The sequence below is a fragment of the Schistocerca serialis genome, chromosome 12, assembly GCF_023864345.2.
Source record: "Schistocerca serialis cubense isolate TAMUIC-IGC-003099 chromosome 12, iqSchSeri2.2, whole genome shotgun sequence".
Lineage (NCBI taxonomy): Eukaryota > Metazoa > Arthropoda > Insecta > Orthoptera > Acrididae > Schistocerca > Schistocerca serialis.
Genome location: NC_064649.1, coordinates 11,861,329 through 11,877,672, shown reverse-complemented (window position 1 = coordinate 11,877,672; position 16,344 = coordinate 11,861,329). Strand labels below are relative to the sequence as shown.

Below are 16,344 nucleotides of genomic sequence, written 5' to 3'. Positions count from 1 at the left end.
TAACTTCAGTTTGTTTTAATGTTTCTAGTTTATCTTTGTGTGGTATACCATTTTTAGCAGGTTTTTATTCAAAGGATTTAATTCTTGAGATGGTTTGTTTAAGATGAATTAATTGTTTGATTTTTTTTCTTTATTTCTTTTCTACTGGTTTAACTGCTTCTTATTCTTTTCGTCTTTTTTATTATTCATTATCTGGTGACAAAAATTTTTATTCTAGATTTTCTTTTGACAATAAGGGTTATTATATTTCTTTTGGTATAATTGGTTTATTGTTTGTTGCTGTTTTTGGTGGTAGCCTTTTGTCTTGATTAATTTTTCCTGTTCCTCATGTGATTACCCTGCCTTATTATTTGAAGTTTTTAACTATTACTGTGGTTGTTTTAGGTGCTTATTTGGGTTATCTTATTTCTAATTTTAATTTTTCTCAAAATTTATTTTCTTTAAGTATGCTTTCTTTTGTTAGATTTGCTGGTTCTATGTGGATTATACCTTTCATTTCAACTAAGTTTATTAGATATTTTCCTTTAAAATTGGGTTATTATTCATCAAAGTCATTTGATTATGGTTGAGGTGAATTATTTGGTGGTCAAGGTTTATATAGACTATTTATTTATTTAATTAGCTATATACAGGGTTGATATGATTCTAATTTTAAGATTTATCTTTTAACTTTTATTTTTTGAATATTTATTTTGGTGGTATTATTTTTCGTTTACTTAAATAGCTTATAATTAGAGCGTGACACTGAAGATGTTAAGGAAGTATTTTTACTTTTAGGTATTTATAAATATACATATATTATTTTTACAGTGAAAATGTAATGTTTTATTTAAACTATATAAATTTTAGAAATGTTAACGCAGTTTAACCGCTAATATAAAAAGTTAGCAGCTTTCATATTGGCTTTACATTTCCTTAATTGGAACTTTATAGTTCAATTATATTATTAACAGTAATACGCCTCTTTTTGGCTTCAATTAATAAGAATAAGGGTATTTTATTCACCAATCTTCCAGGTCGAAACTGACTGCAATATTTCGCTTCTTATTCTATTTAAGGTTGATTGATTATATCAATACTTTTTGAATGCAACCCAAATGTTATAGTTAACTACAACCCTTTATTCTGCTCATTGTAAGGCTCCTTGATTTCATTCATGGTATAGTCCACCTAATAATACTATAATAAAAAATATTGTTGATACTGTTCAGATTATAATGTCTGAAGTTTTAAAAATAATTACAATTGGAAGGATTAATGCGATTTCTACATCAGAAATTAAGAAAATTACTGCAATTAAGAAGAATCGAAGTGAGAATGGTATTCGTGCTGATCTTTTTGGGTCAAACCCACACTCAAATGGTGATCTTTTTTCTCGGTCATTAATTAATTTTTTTGATAATGTTGTTGCAAGGATTATAACAATTATTGGAATAATAAATCTAATAAAAATTCTTGTAGATAAGATTAGGATTGTTTTTCTTGATTTATATCAAGCTTTTTGATTGGAAGTCAAATGTACTATTTATACTAGAAAAACAATTATCTACCTCATCAATAAATAGAAATATATAAGAATAATCATACTACGTCTACAAAGTGTCAGTATCATGCTGCTGCTTCAAACCCAAAGTGGTGTCTTGGTGAGAATTGATTTATTGAATGTCGAAGTAGCAGCATGATACTGACACTTTGTAGACGTAGTATGATTATTCTTATACATTTCTATTTATTGATGAGGTAGATAATTGTTTTTCTAGTAGACATGTTGATAAGAAAATTGTTCCGATAATTACATGTAGACCATGAAATCCTGTTGCAACAAAGAATGTTGATCCATAAACTGCATCTGCAATGGTGAAGGGTGCTTCTCAATATTCATATGCTTGAAGTATAGTGAAGTATAGTCCTAGTAGTACTGTGAAGAATAATCCTTGTAATGCTTGAGTATGATTAGATTCTATTAGACTATGATGTGCTCATGTTACTGTTACTCCTGACGCTAAAAGAATAGCTGTATTAAGTAATGGAATTTGTATAGGATTAAAAGGTTGAATTCCTATTGGGGGTCATAATATTCCTAGTTCAATAGTAGGTGCTAGTCTTCTTCTAAAAAATGAAACAAAGAATAGTACTTCTGATGCAATAAATAAAATTATTCCTCATCGTAATCCAATTGATACAAATCCCGTATGTAGTCCTTGGTATGTTCCTTCTCGTACTACATCTCGTCATCATTGGATTATAGTTAGAAGTGTAATTCCAAATCCAATTATAAATAAGTTAATGTTAAATAGATGAAATCATTTTGCTAATCCTGATACTAGAACTATTGCTCCAATTGCTCCTGTTAATGGTCAAGGTCTGTAATCTACTAAGTGGAATGGGTGGTTTGAGTGAGTTGTTAACATAAGTTTAGTATACTTCTCTAGAATATAAAGTTCTTAAAATTGAGAAAACATAGGCCTGAATTATTGCTACTGCTGATTCTAGAATTAATAGAAGTATTTGTCCAATAATTAATAGTGAAATTAAGTTTATTGCTATAGATGGTCCTGTATTTCCTAGCAACGTTAATAGTAAGTGCCCTGCAATTATATTTGCTGCTAGTCGTACTGCTAGTGTACCTGGTCGAATGATATTTCTAATTGTTTCAATTAATACTATAAATGATATTAATGCAGGTGGTGTTCCTTGTGGAACAAGGTGTGCAAATATGTGATTTGTATGATTAATTCATCCAAATAATATAAATCTTAATCATATAGGTAAAGCAATTGCAAATGTTAATGCTATATGTCTTGTTCTAGTAAAGATGTAAGGGAATAATCCTATGAAATTATTAAATAGTATTATAATAAAGATTGAAATGAAGATGAATGTTGTTCCATTAAATGATTTTGGTCCTAGCAATGTTTTAAATTCATTGTGTAAGGTTAAGTTTAATTTATTTCAAATAATATTAATTCGTGATGGTGTAAGTCAAAATATTGATGGGATTAATAATAATCCTAGGAATGTTCTAGTTCAATTTAATGATAAATTGAAGATGTTAGTTGATGGATCAAATGTTGAAAATAAGTTTGTTATCATTTTCAATTTAAGTTCTTTATATCAATTGTTCTTTTTTCTGCTCTTTTAATAAGGTTTGGTTTAAATGAGAAAAAGTTTATTTGATTAAATAAAATTAATGTAGTCGAAAATATAATAAATAGGGAGAATCATATGAGAGGGGATATTTGAGGGATTTGGATTAGAATTCCCCATCAGAAGTAGTCGTTAATTTACTATTTTTTGGTTTAAGAGACCATTACTTACTTTCAGTCATCTGATGTATTTCAAGGTGTACTAATTATTTAGTTATTTTAGATTGACACTCTAATGTTATATATTTTAACTAACTCCTTAGATTATCTTAGATAATCACTTGATAAATAAGTTTACTGAAGTTCTTTCAATTACAATTGGTATAAATCTGTGGTTTGCTCCACAGATTTCTGAGCATTGTCCAAAGAATAGTCCAGGCCGGTTTATTGTAAATGTTCCTTGGTTTAGTCGACCTGGCGTTGCGTCAATTTTAACTCCTAATGCAGGCACTGCTCATGAATGTAGAACGTCTGATGCTCTTGTTAATACTCGTACTTCTGTATTTATTGGTAAAATTGTTCGGTTATCTACATCTAGAAGTCGAACTCCGTCGTTTTCTAGGTCTTGTTCTGGGGTTATACAAGTGTCAAATTCTACATCTATAAAGTCTGAATATTCATATCTTCAATATCATTGTCGTCCAATTGTTTTAATCGTAATTATTGCGTCTACTGAATCATCAAGTAAATATAGAAGTCGTAATGATGGTAGTGCAATAAAAATTAGTGTAATTGCTGGTAGTGCTGTTCAGATTGTTTCAATTAAATGCCCGTGAAGTATGTTTCGGTTTGTATAGGCAATGAATAATATGTAACTTAGGGCATAGCCTACAATTACTGTAATTAATAATAATACGACCATGGTATGATCATGGAAGAATGATAGTTGCTCCATTAATGGTGAAGCTCCATCTTGAAGGGATAAATTTGATCATGTTGCCATTAATTTTCTAATAAAAGGTCAAACCTTTATTTGTAGAGCTTAAATCTACTGCACTAATCTGCCATATTAGAATCTAGAAATTAATGGTAGTTCTGAGTAACTGTGTTCCGCAGGCGGGTTATTTTGCAGTCATTCTGTTGATCTTTTTATATTAGCTCTAAATATGATTGCCCGGTTTGTAACCATTCTTTCTCATATAATTACAATGAATAAATGATTCCTACAATAGAAATTGTGGACCCAATTCTTGAAACTACATTTCATGATGTATATGCATCTGGGTAATCTGAATATCGTCGTGGTATTCCTGCTAGTCCTAGGAAGTGCTGAGGAAAAAATGTTAAGTTTACTCCAATAAATATAATTGTAAATTGGATTTTTAATCATGTATTATTTATAGTTAATCCTGTAAATAATGGGTATCATTGAATAACACCTCCTATGATTGCAAATACTGCTCCTATGGATAACACATAATGGAAGTGGGCAACTACATAATATGTATCGTGTAATACGATGTCAAGTGATGAATTTGCTAATACTAATCCTGTTAGCCCACCAATTGTAAATAGAAAAATAAATCCTAGAGCTCATAATAACGGTGGATTAAATTTGAATTTAGTCCCATATAGTGTAGCTAATCATCTGAATACCTTGATTCCTGTAGGTACAGCAATAATTATTGTTGCTGATGTAAAGTATGCTCGTGTGTCAACGTCTATTCCTACTGTGAATATATGATGTGCTCATACAATAAATCCTATTAGTCCAATTGATAATATAGCATAAATTATACCTAGTGTTCCAAATGATTCAATTTTTCCTCTTTCTTGACATACAATGTGAGAAATAATCCCAAACCCCGGTAGAATTAAAATGTAAACTTCTGGGTGTCCAAAGAATCAGAATAGGTGTTGATATAAAATTGGGTCACCTCCTCCCGCAGGGTCAAAGAATGATGTATTTAAATTTCGATCTGTTAATAATATAGTAATAGCCCCTGCTAATACTGGAAGTGATAAAAGGAGGAGAAGGGCTGTAATAGCTACAGATCAGACAAATAAAGGTGTTTGATCTAGAGTTATACTTTCTGATCGTATATTGATTGCTGTTGTAATGAAGTTTACTGCACCAAGAATAGATGATACACCTGCTAAGTGCAGTGAAAAAATAGCTAGGTCTACAGATGCTCCCCCATGTGCGATAGCTCCTGCAAGAGGAGGGTAAACTGTTCATCCTGTACCAGCACCGTTATCTACTATAGAGGATGTAAGAAGAAGGGTAAGTGAGGGCGGTAGTAATCAAAAACTTATGTTATTTATTCGTGGGAATGCTATATCTGGTGCACCAATTATTAATGGTACAAGTCAATTACCAAATCCACCAATTATAATAGGTATTACTATAAAAAAAATTATTACAAATGCGTGAGCTGTAATAATGACATTATAAATTTGGTCATCTCCAATTAGAGATCCTGGTTGACCAAGTTCAGCACGAATAAGTATTCTTATTGATGTTCCTACTATTCCTGCCCATGCTCCAAATAAGAAGTATAAAGTACCAATATCCTTATGGTTTGTTGAGAATAATCATTTTTGCGGTAAGATGGCTGAATTTAAGGTGGTAGACTGTAAATCTACTTATGAGATGTTTCTCTCTTACCATACTTTAGGTCTTATATTCAATTATGATTCTAGACTGCAATTCTAGAGGTGTAAAATTTACTAAGGCCTAAAAGATTATTCTTTTAATTATAACTTTGAAGGTTATTAGTTTGTTTAACTTAAGTCCTTAGTATAATGAAATTAAGGTTGATGTTGAGATTAATCCTATTGTTGAAATTATTACTGTTACAGGAAGAATAATTCTTGATTTTTGAGACTTTATTTTTATAGATCACGAATTTTCTGTGTATGATATAATTAGGGCTGAGAATCTAATACGTATATAATAATAAAGCGTGATTGTAGTTAATACAACCATAATTGTTATAATAGTTGTTATGTTATTTTCCATCAATGATTGTATTACAATTCATTTTGGTAGAAATCCAAGGAATGGTGGTAAACTACCTAATGATAAAAGGGATAAGAATATTATGAATTTAATTTCAGTTTTTATATTTCTAGCTGAATAGATCTGATTTATAAAAAATAGATTTATTTGCTTAAATAATAGGACTATAATTAATCTTAATAGTGAATAAATAATAAAGTATAGTTCTCAAATGTTTTCTCTAACTGTTAGGGATCTAATTATTCACCCTAAATGTCTAATTGAGGAATATGCTAGAAGTTGTCGTAGCGATGTTTGATTTAAACCACCTATTGCCCCAATAATAATTCTTAGAATAATAATTGTTCAAATGAAAGTTCTTAGTTGAATACAATAAGATAATACTATTATTGGGGCAATTTTTTGTCATGTTATTAGTGTTAAACAGTTATTTCATCTTGAAGCTCCTATTACTTCTGGAAATCAGAAATGAAAGGGTGCAGCCCCAATTTTTAATAATAATCTAGATCTAATTATTATCGATGGAATAAATTCTGTTTCTCATCCTATTGGATACTTTATTTGAATCAGCAAAATTGAAAATAATAGTATTGTCGATGCTATTGCTTGGACAATAAAATATTTAATTGATGATTCATTTATTATTATATTTTTATTTCTTGTTAGGAGCGGAATAAATGAAAGTAAGTTGATCTCAAGTCCTATTCAAACTCCGAATCAGGAGTTTGATGAAATGGACAGGATCGTTCCTATCATTAATGTTGATAGGAAGAGAAGTTTTGTAGAGTTGTTGGTCATTAAAAAGGAGAGGATTTATACCTCTATAAATGGGGTATGAACCCATTAGCTTGTTTAGCTTACCTTTTTACATTAAGGTGTATGATGCACGTTAGTTTTTGATACTAAAGGAGGTAGTTTAATTCTGTCTTATGTAATTTTAATGAAGGTAATTTTATTTACTTGATTTACCCTATCAAGGTAACCCTTTAATCAGGCACTTCATTTATATTTAATATATAAATTAAAAATTTTTTTTAGAAATTTGTTTATGTATTATTTTGGTTATTTCTAATTAATTTATCTCGGTTAGGATAATCTAAATATATATTATATATAATAAATAATTTATATTAATATATTACATTTAATTAATTTTAAATACCTATAATGTTATTTTATAATTATTAAATGATTATTTTAATACATTTATTTACCTAGGATTATAGCTACTTATGTTTTTAGTTTTAAATAAGTTATTGTATTATAAATTATATAATAATATGTAAATTAATATTTAATATTATTATAATTGGATATAATAAATATAATTAATATTATTAAATATAAATAATTATATTAATTATAATAATATAATTTAATATATTATCTATAATTAGATTATTTAACTAATTAATATTTAAGTTAACTTAATATAAAGTTAATTTTATATTAATATCATATTTCATTAATTTACATAATTATATCAAATATATTTATTATATTATTTAATCTTTCTTTATTATTAGTGAAAAGAAAGATTAAATAAGAAAGAATATAATACATTTATCGGTATACATGTTCCATATTAATCTTTATTTATATATAATAGAGAAGTTGTTGTGGTCATTCTAGGGTGCGTTTCTTTTTTTTTTGTTATTTTTGTGTTTATTTTATTTTGTTTTTCTTTAAATATTTGAATCGTTTATTTTTTCTTATTTTTAAAAATTTTTAAATTTCTTATTTTGTTTCCAAAAGTTTTATTCTTGCTTATTTATTCACTTTTTCTTTGTATTATATGTAAGTTTTGTTAAACTAAATGTTCTATTTTGCAGTAATTTGATTTAATTATCAAGTGATTTTGGATTTAGCAATTGATTTAGTATCGGCATAATTCGTGCCAGCAGCCGCGGTTATACGATTGATACAAGTGAATATTATTGGTTAAAACAGTTATTTATATTTTTAGGGTTAAAATATAAATTTGTAAGGTGAAATGTTAAAATTTATTTATAGCTCTTTTTATGAATCTGTGAAATTTGAATAATAATCTAGGATTAGATACCCTATTATTTTAAGTGTTAATTATATTTACCTGGGTACTATTAGTTAAGGTCTTTAAACCCAAAGAATTTGGCGGTATCTCATTCCATTCAGAGGAACCTACCCCATGATTGATAATACACGATTTACTCTACTTAATTTATTTGTTTGTATATCTCCGTTATCAGAGAATCTTTTTAGAGTTATAATTCTCAAGATTTATAATTATAAAGTATTTCAGGTCAAGGTGCAGCTTATAATTAAGAGGAGGTGGGTTACAATAGATTTTTGTTTATAACGGATTTGATGGTGAAATACTGTTAATGAAGGTGGATTTGATAGTAATTTAATTTATTTAATTTAACTGATATTGGCTCTGAGGTGTGTACACATCGCCCGTCGCTCTCATTATTGATTATTCTATTTTATTACTTTAATTTAGCTTCAATTTAGATGAGATAAGTCGTAACATAGTAGATGTACTGGAAAGTGTATCTAGGAAGAGTTTCAAGATATAAATTATTAGTAAAGTGTTTCATTTACACTGAAAATTTTCCTGTGCAAATCAGGATATCTTGATTATTTAATTTATTATATTTATTTTTTGTATATTTAATTATTTAATAAAAATAATTTTGTCGAATTTTGTCTTAGTATATTTTGTAGAATTGATTTTTTATATTATAGTTTATTGGTAATGTATTTGTTTTATGAAATTTTATTTTAAATTTTTAAAAGTAGATTTTATTTATTGTACCTTTTGTATCAGGGTTTATCAAAATTTTAGTATTTACTTTACTTGTCTCGATTTGGGTTGATTTATAAATAATTTATAGTTAATGTATCATAATTATTATTAAATTATTTATAGAAATGAGATGTTAATCGTTTCCCAAGATATCTAGTTTCTTAAGAAAAAATTTAATTTTTTGAAGTTAATTGTTTTTATTTAATTTTTTAGGTATAAGTATTAACTTATTTATTCTTTAAGGGATAAGCTTTGAAGTTAATAACCTATAATTTGTTTTAATAAAATATAATAGTAAGCTTTAAACCAGCTATCTTTAAGATTACGTTTTAGTTCATTATTTTTATTTTTGATTTTATAATTATTTTAGGTTTTTTATTAAGATTATAAATTTAATTTTGAAATTTTTGTAATAATGATAGAATTAGTATATTTATTTGTATATAATTTTTACCTTGTTAATTTATTATAAGGAACTAGGCAAAATTGATTTCCGCCTGTTTATCAAAAACATGTCCTCTAGAAAATATTTTGAGGTCTGGCCTGCTCACTGAACAAATTTTTAAAGAGCCGCGGTATTTTGACCGTGCAAAGGTAGCATAATCATTAGTCTCTTAATTAGTGGCTGGAATGAATGGCTTGACGAGAAATCAACTGTCTCTTAATAAATTTTGAGTCAAAAGGCTTAAATTTTTCTTTAGGACGAGAAGACCCTATAGAGCTTAACATTTTATTTTTATATAGTTTTTTGTTTGTCTTTCTATATTTAATGATGATGTTTTGTTGGGGTGACATGAAGAATAAATAAACTCTTCATTATTATATCATTTATTTATGTTTGTTGTTTTGATCCATAATTTATGATCATAAGATTAAGTTACCTTAGGGATAACAGCGTAATTGTTTTTGAGAGCTCATATCGACAAAGCAGATTGCGACCTCGATGTTGGATTAAGAAAAATTTTGGGTGCAGTAGCCCAGTAATTAGGTCTGTTCGACCTTTAAATTCTTACATGATCTGAGTTCAGACCGGCGTGAGCCAGGTCGGTTTCTATCCTAAGATTATTAATTCATATTAGTACGAAAGGACCATATGGTTGAAATATTTTTTATTTTATTGATTAATACTAATTAAATTACTATTTTGACAGATTAATGTGTTGAATTTAGAATTCATTTATGTAGATTTTTTCTACAAATAGTATTGATACTTTATGATTTATTTATGTTTATTTTGAATTTTCTTTTATTAGTTATTTGTGTTTTAATTAGTGTTGCTTTTTTAACTTTATTAGAGCGTAAGGTTTTAGGTTATATTCATATTCGAAAGGGTCCAAATAAAGTAGGTTTTGTTGGAATTCCTCAACCCTTTAGTGATGCTATCAAGTTAATTTGTAAGGAGCAGCCAATTCCTATTATATCTCATTATTTACTTTATTATTTTTCTCCTGTTTTTAATTTAATAATTTCCTTGGCTGTTTGAGTGATTTTCCCCTACTTAACTTAAATATGTTCTTTTTCTTATGGATTTTTGTTTTTTTTATGTTGTACTAGATTAGGTGTTTATACTGTTATAATTGCTGGTTGGTCTTCTAATTCAAATTATTCTTTACTAGGTTCTCTTCGTTCTGTTGCTCAAACAATTTCATATGAAGTTAGTTTGGCTTTAATTTTATTATCTTTAATTATTTTAATTGGTAGTTATAACATGTTTGATTTTATAAACTATCAGCTTTATTGTTGATTTATTATTATTTCTTTTCCTTTAGCTTTAGCTTGTTTTGCTTCTTGTTTAGCTGAAGCTAACCGTACTCCTTTTGACTTTGCTGAGGGTGAATCTGAGTTAGTTTCAGGTTTTAATATTGAATATGGTGCAGGAGGTTTTACTTTAATTTTTTTAGCTGAGTATACTAGAATTGTTTTTATAAGAATGTTATTAGCTTTAATTTTTTTAGGTGGTGATTTTTATTCTTTTATATTTTTTATTAAGCTTGCTGTTATGTCCTTTGGTTTTATTTGAGTTCGTGGTACATTACCACGTTTTCGTTACGATAAGTTAATGTACTTAGCTTGAAAAAGTTTTTTGCCATTATCTTTAAATTTTTTTATTTTCTTTGTTGGTTTAAAGATTTTATTTATTTCATTTATTTAGTGAAATTTTTTAAGAAAAGTTAATAGAAGAGTTAAACTTCTAGTTTTATGTTTTCAAAACATATGCTTTTCCTAAGCTAATTAACTTATTATTCCTTAATTAGCTTATCTCATGCGTTTGCAACATGCACATTAATTAAGAAGTATGTAAAGTAAATAATTGTTAAGATTTGTCCTGTTATAATATAAGGTTCTTCAACAGGCCGTTTTCCAATTCATGTTAATAAGCATACAACAACTACTATAATTCAGAATAAAATCTGGTTGATAGGATAGAATTGAATACCTCGGAATGGTGTTTTATTATAAAATGGTAAAATTATTAAGATTCTAATTGATAGGAATAATGCAATAACACCTCCAAGTTTATTAGGGATTGACCGAAGAATTGCATATGCAAATAAGAAGTACCATTCTGGTTGAATATGGACAGGAGTTACTAATGGGTTGGCAGGTACAAAATTATCTGGATCCCCTAGGAGGTAAGGATTAATCAAGCACAATATAATTAATAATGATGTTATTAATACAAATGTAATAGAGTCCTTGAAAGTAAAGTATGGGTGAAATGGAATTTTTTCAATATCTCCATTTAGTCCTAAAGGGTTATTAGACCCTGTTTGGTGAAGGAAAAATAAATGAATTGCTGCTATTGCAGCAATAATAAATGGTAATACAAAATGGAATGTAAAGAATCGATTTAATGTTGCATTATCAACAGCAAATCCTCCTCACACTCATTGAACTAAATCTGTTCCTAAGTATGGGATTGCTGATAATAAATTAGTAATTACTGTTGCACCTCAGAATGATATTTGACCTCAAGGTAAAACGTATCCTATAAATGCAGTTGCTATAACTAAAAATAGGATTACTGTACCAATTATTCAGGTGTGTATGTATATATAAGATCCGTAATAAATTCCTCGTCCTACATGCAAATAAATACAAATAAAAAATATAGAAGCTCCATTTGCATGTAAGGTTCGAATAATTCAGCCATTATTTACATCTCGGCAGATGTGAACTACACTACTAAATGCTATTTCAATATTTGATGTATAATGTATAGCTGAAAATAGTCCAGTTACAATTTGAATTACCAAACATAGTCCTAGTAGGGACCCAAAATTCCATCAAAATGAAATATTTGTTGGTGCGGGTAAATCAACTAAAGAGTTATTAATGATTTTAATTAAAGGATGTCTCAATCGTAAGGGTTTATTCATTAGTAAATTATCTTATTTTACGAATAGGCCCCTGGTTAATGTTGGTGATTTTAACAACTGCTAATAGTGCTAAAAATAAATAAATTATTATTATTATTGTAATAATGAATGTTGGTCTATTATATAGTTTTTCTAAAGATATTGTTATTTCTTGATAATTGATTGAATTATCAATATTTATAGTTTCAGTGTTTTTGAAAAAGTCTATAAATATTGTTATATCTAAAATAATTAATGTTGATATGATAAATATTCATATTGTTGAGGTAATAATTATTGTAATTGATTTAGGTTGAAATATTTCGTTTGATGCAATTCTCGTAATATAAATAAATAGGACTAATATACCACCAAGAAATGTTAAAAATAAAATATATGATAACCAATATCTTTCCATTATTGTTCCTGTTATTAGTCCAACTAAAAAAGTTTGTAGGATAATGAAAAGCATTATTGATATTGGGTGTCTTAATTTAATAAAATTAATATTTATTACGTTTGATAGTGATATAATTATTATTTTGATCATTTCAGGGGTTAGTTTATTTAAAATATCGGTTTTGGGGACCGATGATGGGAAGCTTTCCACCTCTGAAGTTTTAAAAGCGGGGGCCAGACTTATCTCCGGTTTACAAGACCGGCGTTTTTTTTAAACTATTAAAACTAATGTTTATATTCTGTCTTTACTTCTTTATTGATTTATTTTGCTGGTGTCTATGTTTTTTCTTCTAAACGTAAGCATTTATTAATGGTTCTTTTGAGATTAGAATATATTGTTCTTTCTTTATTTACGTTGGTTATTGTTTTTCTTATTGAGTTTCATTATGATTATTTTTTTCCTGTTATTTTTTTGGTTTTTTCTGTTTGTGAAGGTGCTTTATGTCCTTCTATTTTAGTTTCAATAATTCGTTCTCATGGTAATGATTTTTTTAATTCTTTTGGTTTATCTTTATGTTAAAGTATTTATTTATAACTATTTTTTTGATCCCTCTTTGTTTAGTTAATAATTGTTGATGGTTGGTTCATTCTTTAATGTTTCTGTCTAGTTTTGTTTTTATGATTTGTGTTTATTCATATGCAGATTTAAATATGATTAGATATTATTTTGGTATTGATTATTTTTCTTTTAGTTTGATTCTACTTAGTTTTTGAATTTGTTCTTTAATAATTACTGCTAGAGGTTCGGTTTATTTAAGTTCTTATCATTCTAATTTTTTTGTTTTTATAGTTTTAATTTTAATGATTATGCTTTATTGTTCATTTGCTAGATTGAGCCTTCTTTCTTTTTATATTTTTTTTGAGGCTAGATTGGTTCCTACTTTACTTTTGATTTTGGGTTGGGGCTATCAACCTGAACGTTTGCAGGCTGGTGTTTATTTAATTTTTTATACTTTGGTTGCTAGATTGCCTTTATTATTAGTGTTATTTAGGGTTTATGATTTTTCTAATACTTTATATTTTCTTTTATTGGTTGATTTTGGTTCTTATTATTTTATGTTTTATGTTTTTATAATTCTTGTTTTTTTAGTTAAGATGCCAATATTTTTGGTTCATTTGTGGCTTCCTAAGGCCCATGTTGAGGCCCCTATTTCAGGTAGAATAATTCTTGCTGGTGTTTTATTAAAGATAGGTGGTTATGGTATTTTTCGTGTTATAAAGGTTATTTCTTATTTGGGTTTAAAGTTTAATTATTTTTGATTGTCTTTAGGTTTATCCGGTGGGGTTATTGTTAGATTTATTTGTTTTCGTCAGGTTGATTTAAAATCTTTAATTGCTTATTCTTCTGTTGCTCATATAAGAATGGTTATTGGAGGGTTGATAACTATGAATTGATGAGGTTGTATAGGTTCTCTTTCTTTAATGGTTGGTCATGGTTTGTGTTCTTCTGGTTTATTTTGTGTATCTAATATTATTTATGAGCGTTTAGGTAGACGAAGATTATTAATTAACAAGGGTATAATTAATTTAATGCCAAGAATGGCTTTATGATGATTTCTTTTAAGATCTTCTAATATAGCCGCTCCTCCTTCTTTAAATTTGGTAGGTGAACTTAGATTATTAAATAGAATTATGTCTTGATCTTCTTTTAGATTTCTTGCTTTAATTTTTTTGTCTTTTTTTAGAGCTGTTTATACTTTATATATGTATTCTTATTCTCAGCATGGTAATTATTATTCTGGCGTTTATACTTGTTCTCTTGGTTATTTTCGTGAATATCATCTTTTACTTTTACATTGATTGCCTTTAAATATTCTTTGTTTAAAGGGTGAGTATTTTTTTGTTTAGGTTGCTTAAGTATTTTAATTAAAAATGTTGTTTTGTGGAATCAATGATATGAATTTTTTCATCTTAGGCCGTGAATTTGTTTTCTATTTGTTCTTTGAGTTTTTTTTCTCTATTTTTTTCTAGAACTATAATTTTTATTTTGGGTATTTATTATTTAATAATTGATTATAGAGTTTTTGTTGAATGAGAGCTTTTTAATTTAAATGGTTCTATGGTTGTTATGACTTTAATTTTGGATTGAATGTCTCTTATTTTTATATCTTTTGTTATATATATTTCTTCTTTGGTTATTTATTATAGAGAGGATTATATATCGGGAGAAAAGAATATAAATCGTTTTATTATTATTGCTTTAATATTTATTCTTCCTATAGGGTTTTTAATTATTAGTCCTAATTTGATTAGAATTTTATTCGGATGAGATGGTTTAGGTTTAGTTTCTTATTGTTTAGTTATTTATTATCAAAATGTAAAATCTTATAGTGCGGGTATGTTAACTGCACTTTCTAATCGTATTGGTGATGTTGCTATTTTAATTTCTATTGCTTGAATATTGAATTTTGGCGGTTGAAATTATATTTATTATTATGATTTTATTTCTAATTCTTTTGAAATAAAGCTTATTACTATATTAATTGTTTTAGCAGCTATAACTAAAAGAGCTCAAATTCCCTTTTCTTCTTGACTTCCTGCAGCTATGGCTGCCCCTACTCCTGGCGCCCTCTCGGCTACTCACAGGTAGTTCTCGTCCGCGATGAGCTTGTCCAGCTCCTGGCTGGAGAACTCCAGGCAGCCGGGGGCTCCGGCGGCGCACTGCCACCTGGACACCAGCTCCCTGTGGATGCGGTCCACGTGAGAGTCGTCGTCCGTCTCCGCGTAGCCCAGCTGCGCCGAGATGTCAGCCAGGATGGTCCTCAGGTAGGTCTGCAGCAGAGAAAGAGGCGGAGCTGTCGAGACGCGGCCACACGTCACTGAGCAGGCGCCACACACCCTGCGACTGTAACGCTGCTGCTGTATCGCGACTTCGTGAGCTTCGCTGGCGAAACGGCTTCTGATGCTTGCTGGCCCACCGGATCGAACAGTAGGATTAGGAAATTTACTATTAAACTTCCAGGCAGATGGTTCAAATGGCTCTGAGCACTATGGGACTTAACATCTATGGTCATCAGTCCCCTAGAACTTAGAACTACTTAAACCTAACTAACCTACGGACATCACACAACACCCAGCCATCACGAGGCAGAGAAAATCCCTGACCCGCCGGGAATCGAACCCGGGAACCCGGGCGTGGGAAGCGAGAACGCTACCGCACGACCACGAGATGCGGGCTTCCAGGCAGATTAAAACTGTGTGTACGCGAGAGGCAAAGGTCCCGAGTTCGAATCTCGGTAGGGCACACAGTTTTAACCTCCCAGGAAGTTTCATATCAGCGCAGGTTGCGTCGGCCGCGGTGGCCGAGCGGTTCTAGGCGCTTCACTCCGGAACCCCGCGACTGCTACGGTCGCAAGTTCGAATCCTGTCTCGGGCATGGATGTGTGTGATGTCCTTAGGTTAGTTCTAGGGGACCGATGACCTCAGATGTTAAATCCCATAGTGCTCAGAGCATTTTTTTCTTGGTTGCTTTGAATGTCGGTATTTTTGTTTTCTATCTACATAAATGACCTTTTCGATAGGGTGGATAGCAATGTGCGGCTGTTTGCTGATGATGCTGTGGTGTACGGGAAGGTGTCGTCGTTGAGTGACTGTAGGAGGATACAAGATGACTTGGACAGGGTTTGTCAT

General features: G+C 29.2%; 1 protein-coding gene and 1 long non-coding RNA gene across 2 annotated transcripts in view; one reads left to right on the top strand and one right to left on the bottom strand.

Annotated features, from left to right (window-relative positions):
- The first annotated feature begins 1,373 nt into the window (after nt 1-1,373).
- On the top strand, nt 1,374-1,993 carry LOC126428406 (uncharacterized). Its single transcript, XR_007576827.1, has 2 exons — nt 1,374-1,670; nt 1,761-1,993. It is a non-coding gene; the product is annotated as an uncharacterized LOC126428406 (long non-coding RNA).
- A 13,301-nt stretch (nt 1,994-15,294) lies between these two features.
- LOC126428348 (aminopeptidase N-like) overlaps nt 15,295-16,344 on the bottom strand; it is a 173,594-nt gene continuing 172,544 nt past the window's right edge. The window contains exon 13 of the mRNA XM_050090280.1: nt 15,295-15,486. Coding sequence (XP_049946237.1) covers nt 15,295-15,486 — 192 coding nt within the window. The remainder of the gene's footprint in view (nt 15,487-16,344) is intronic.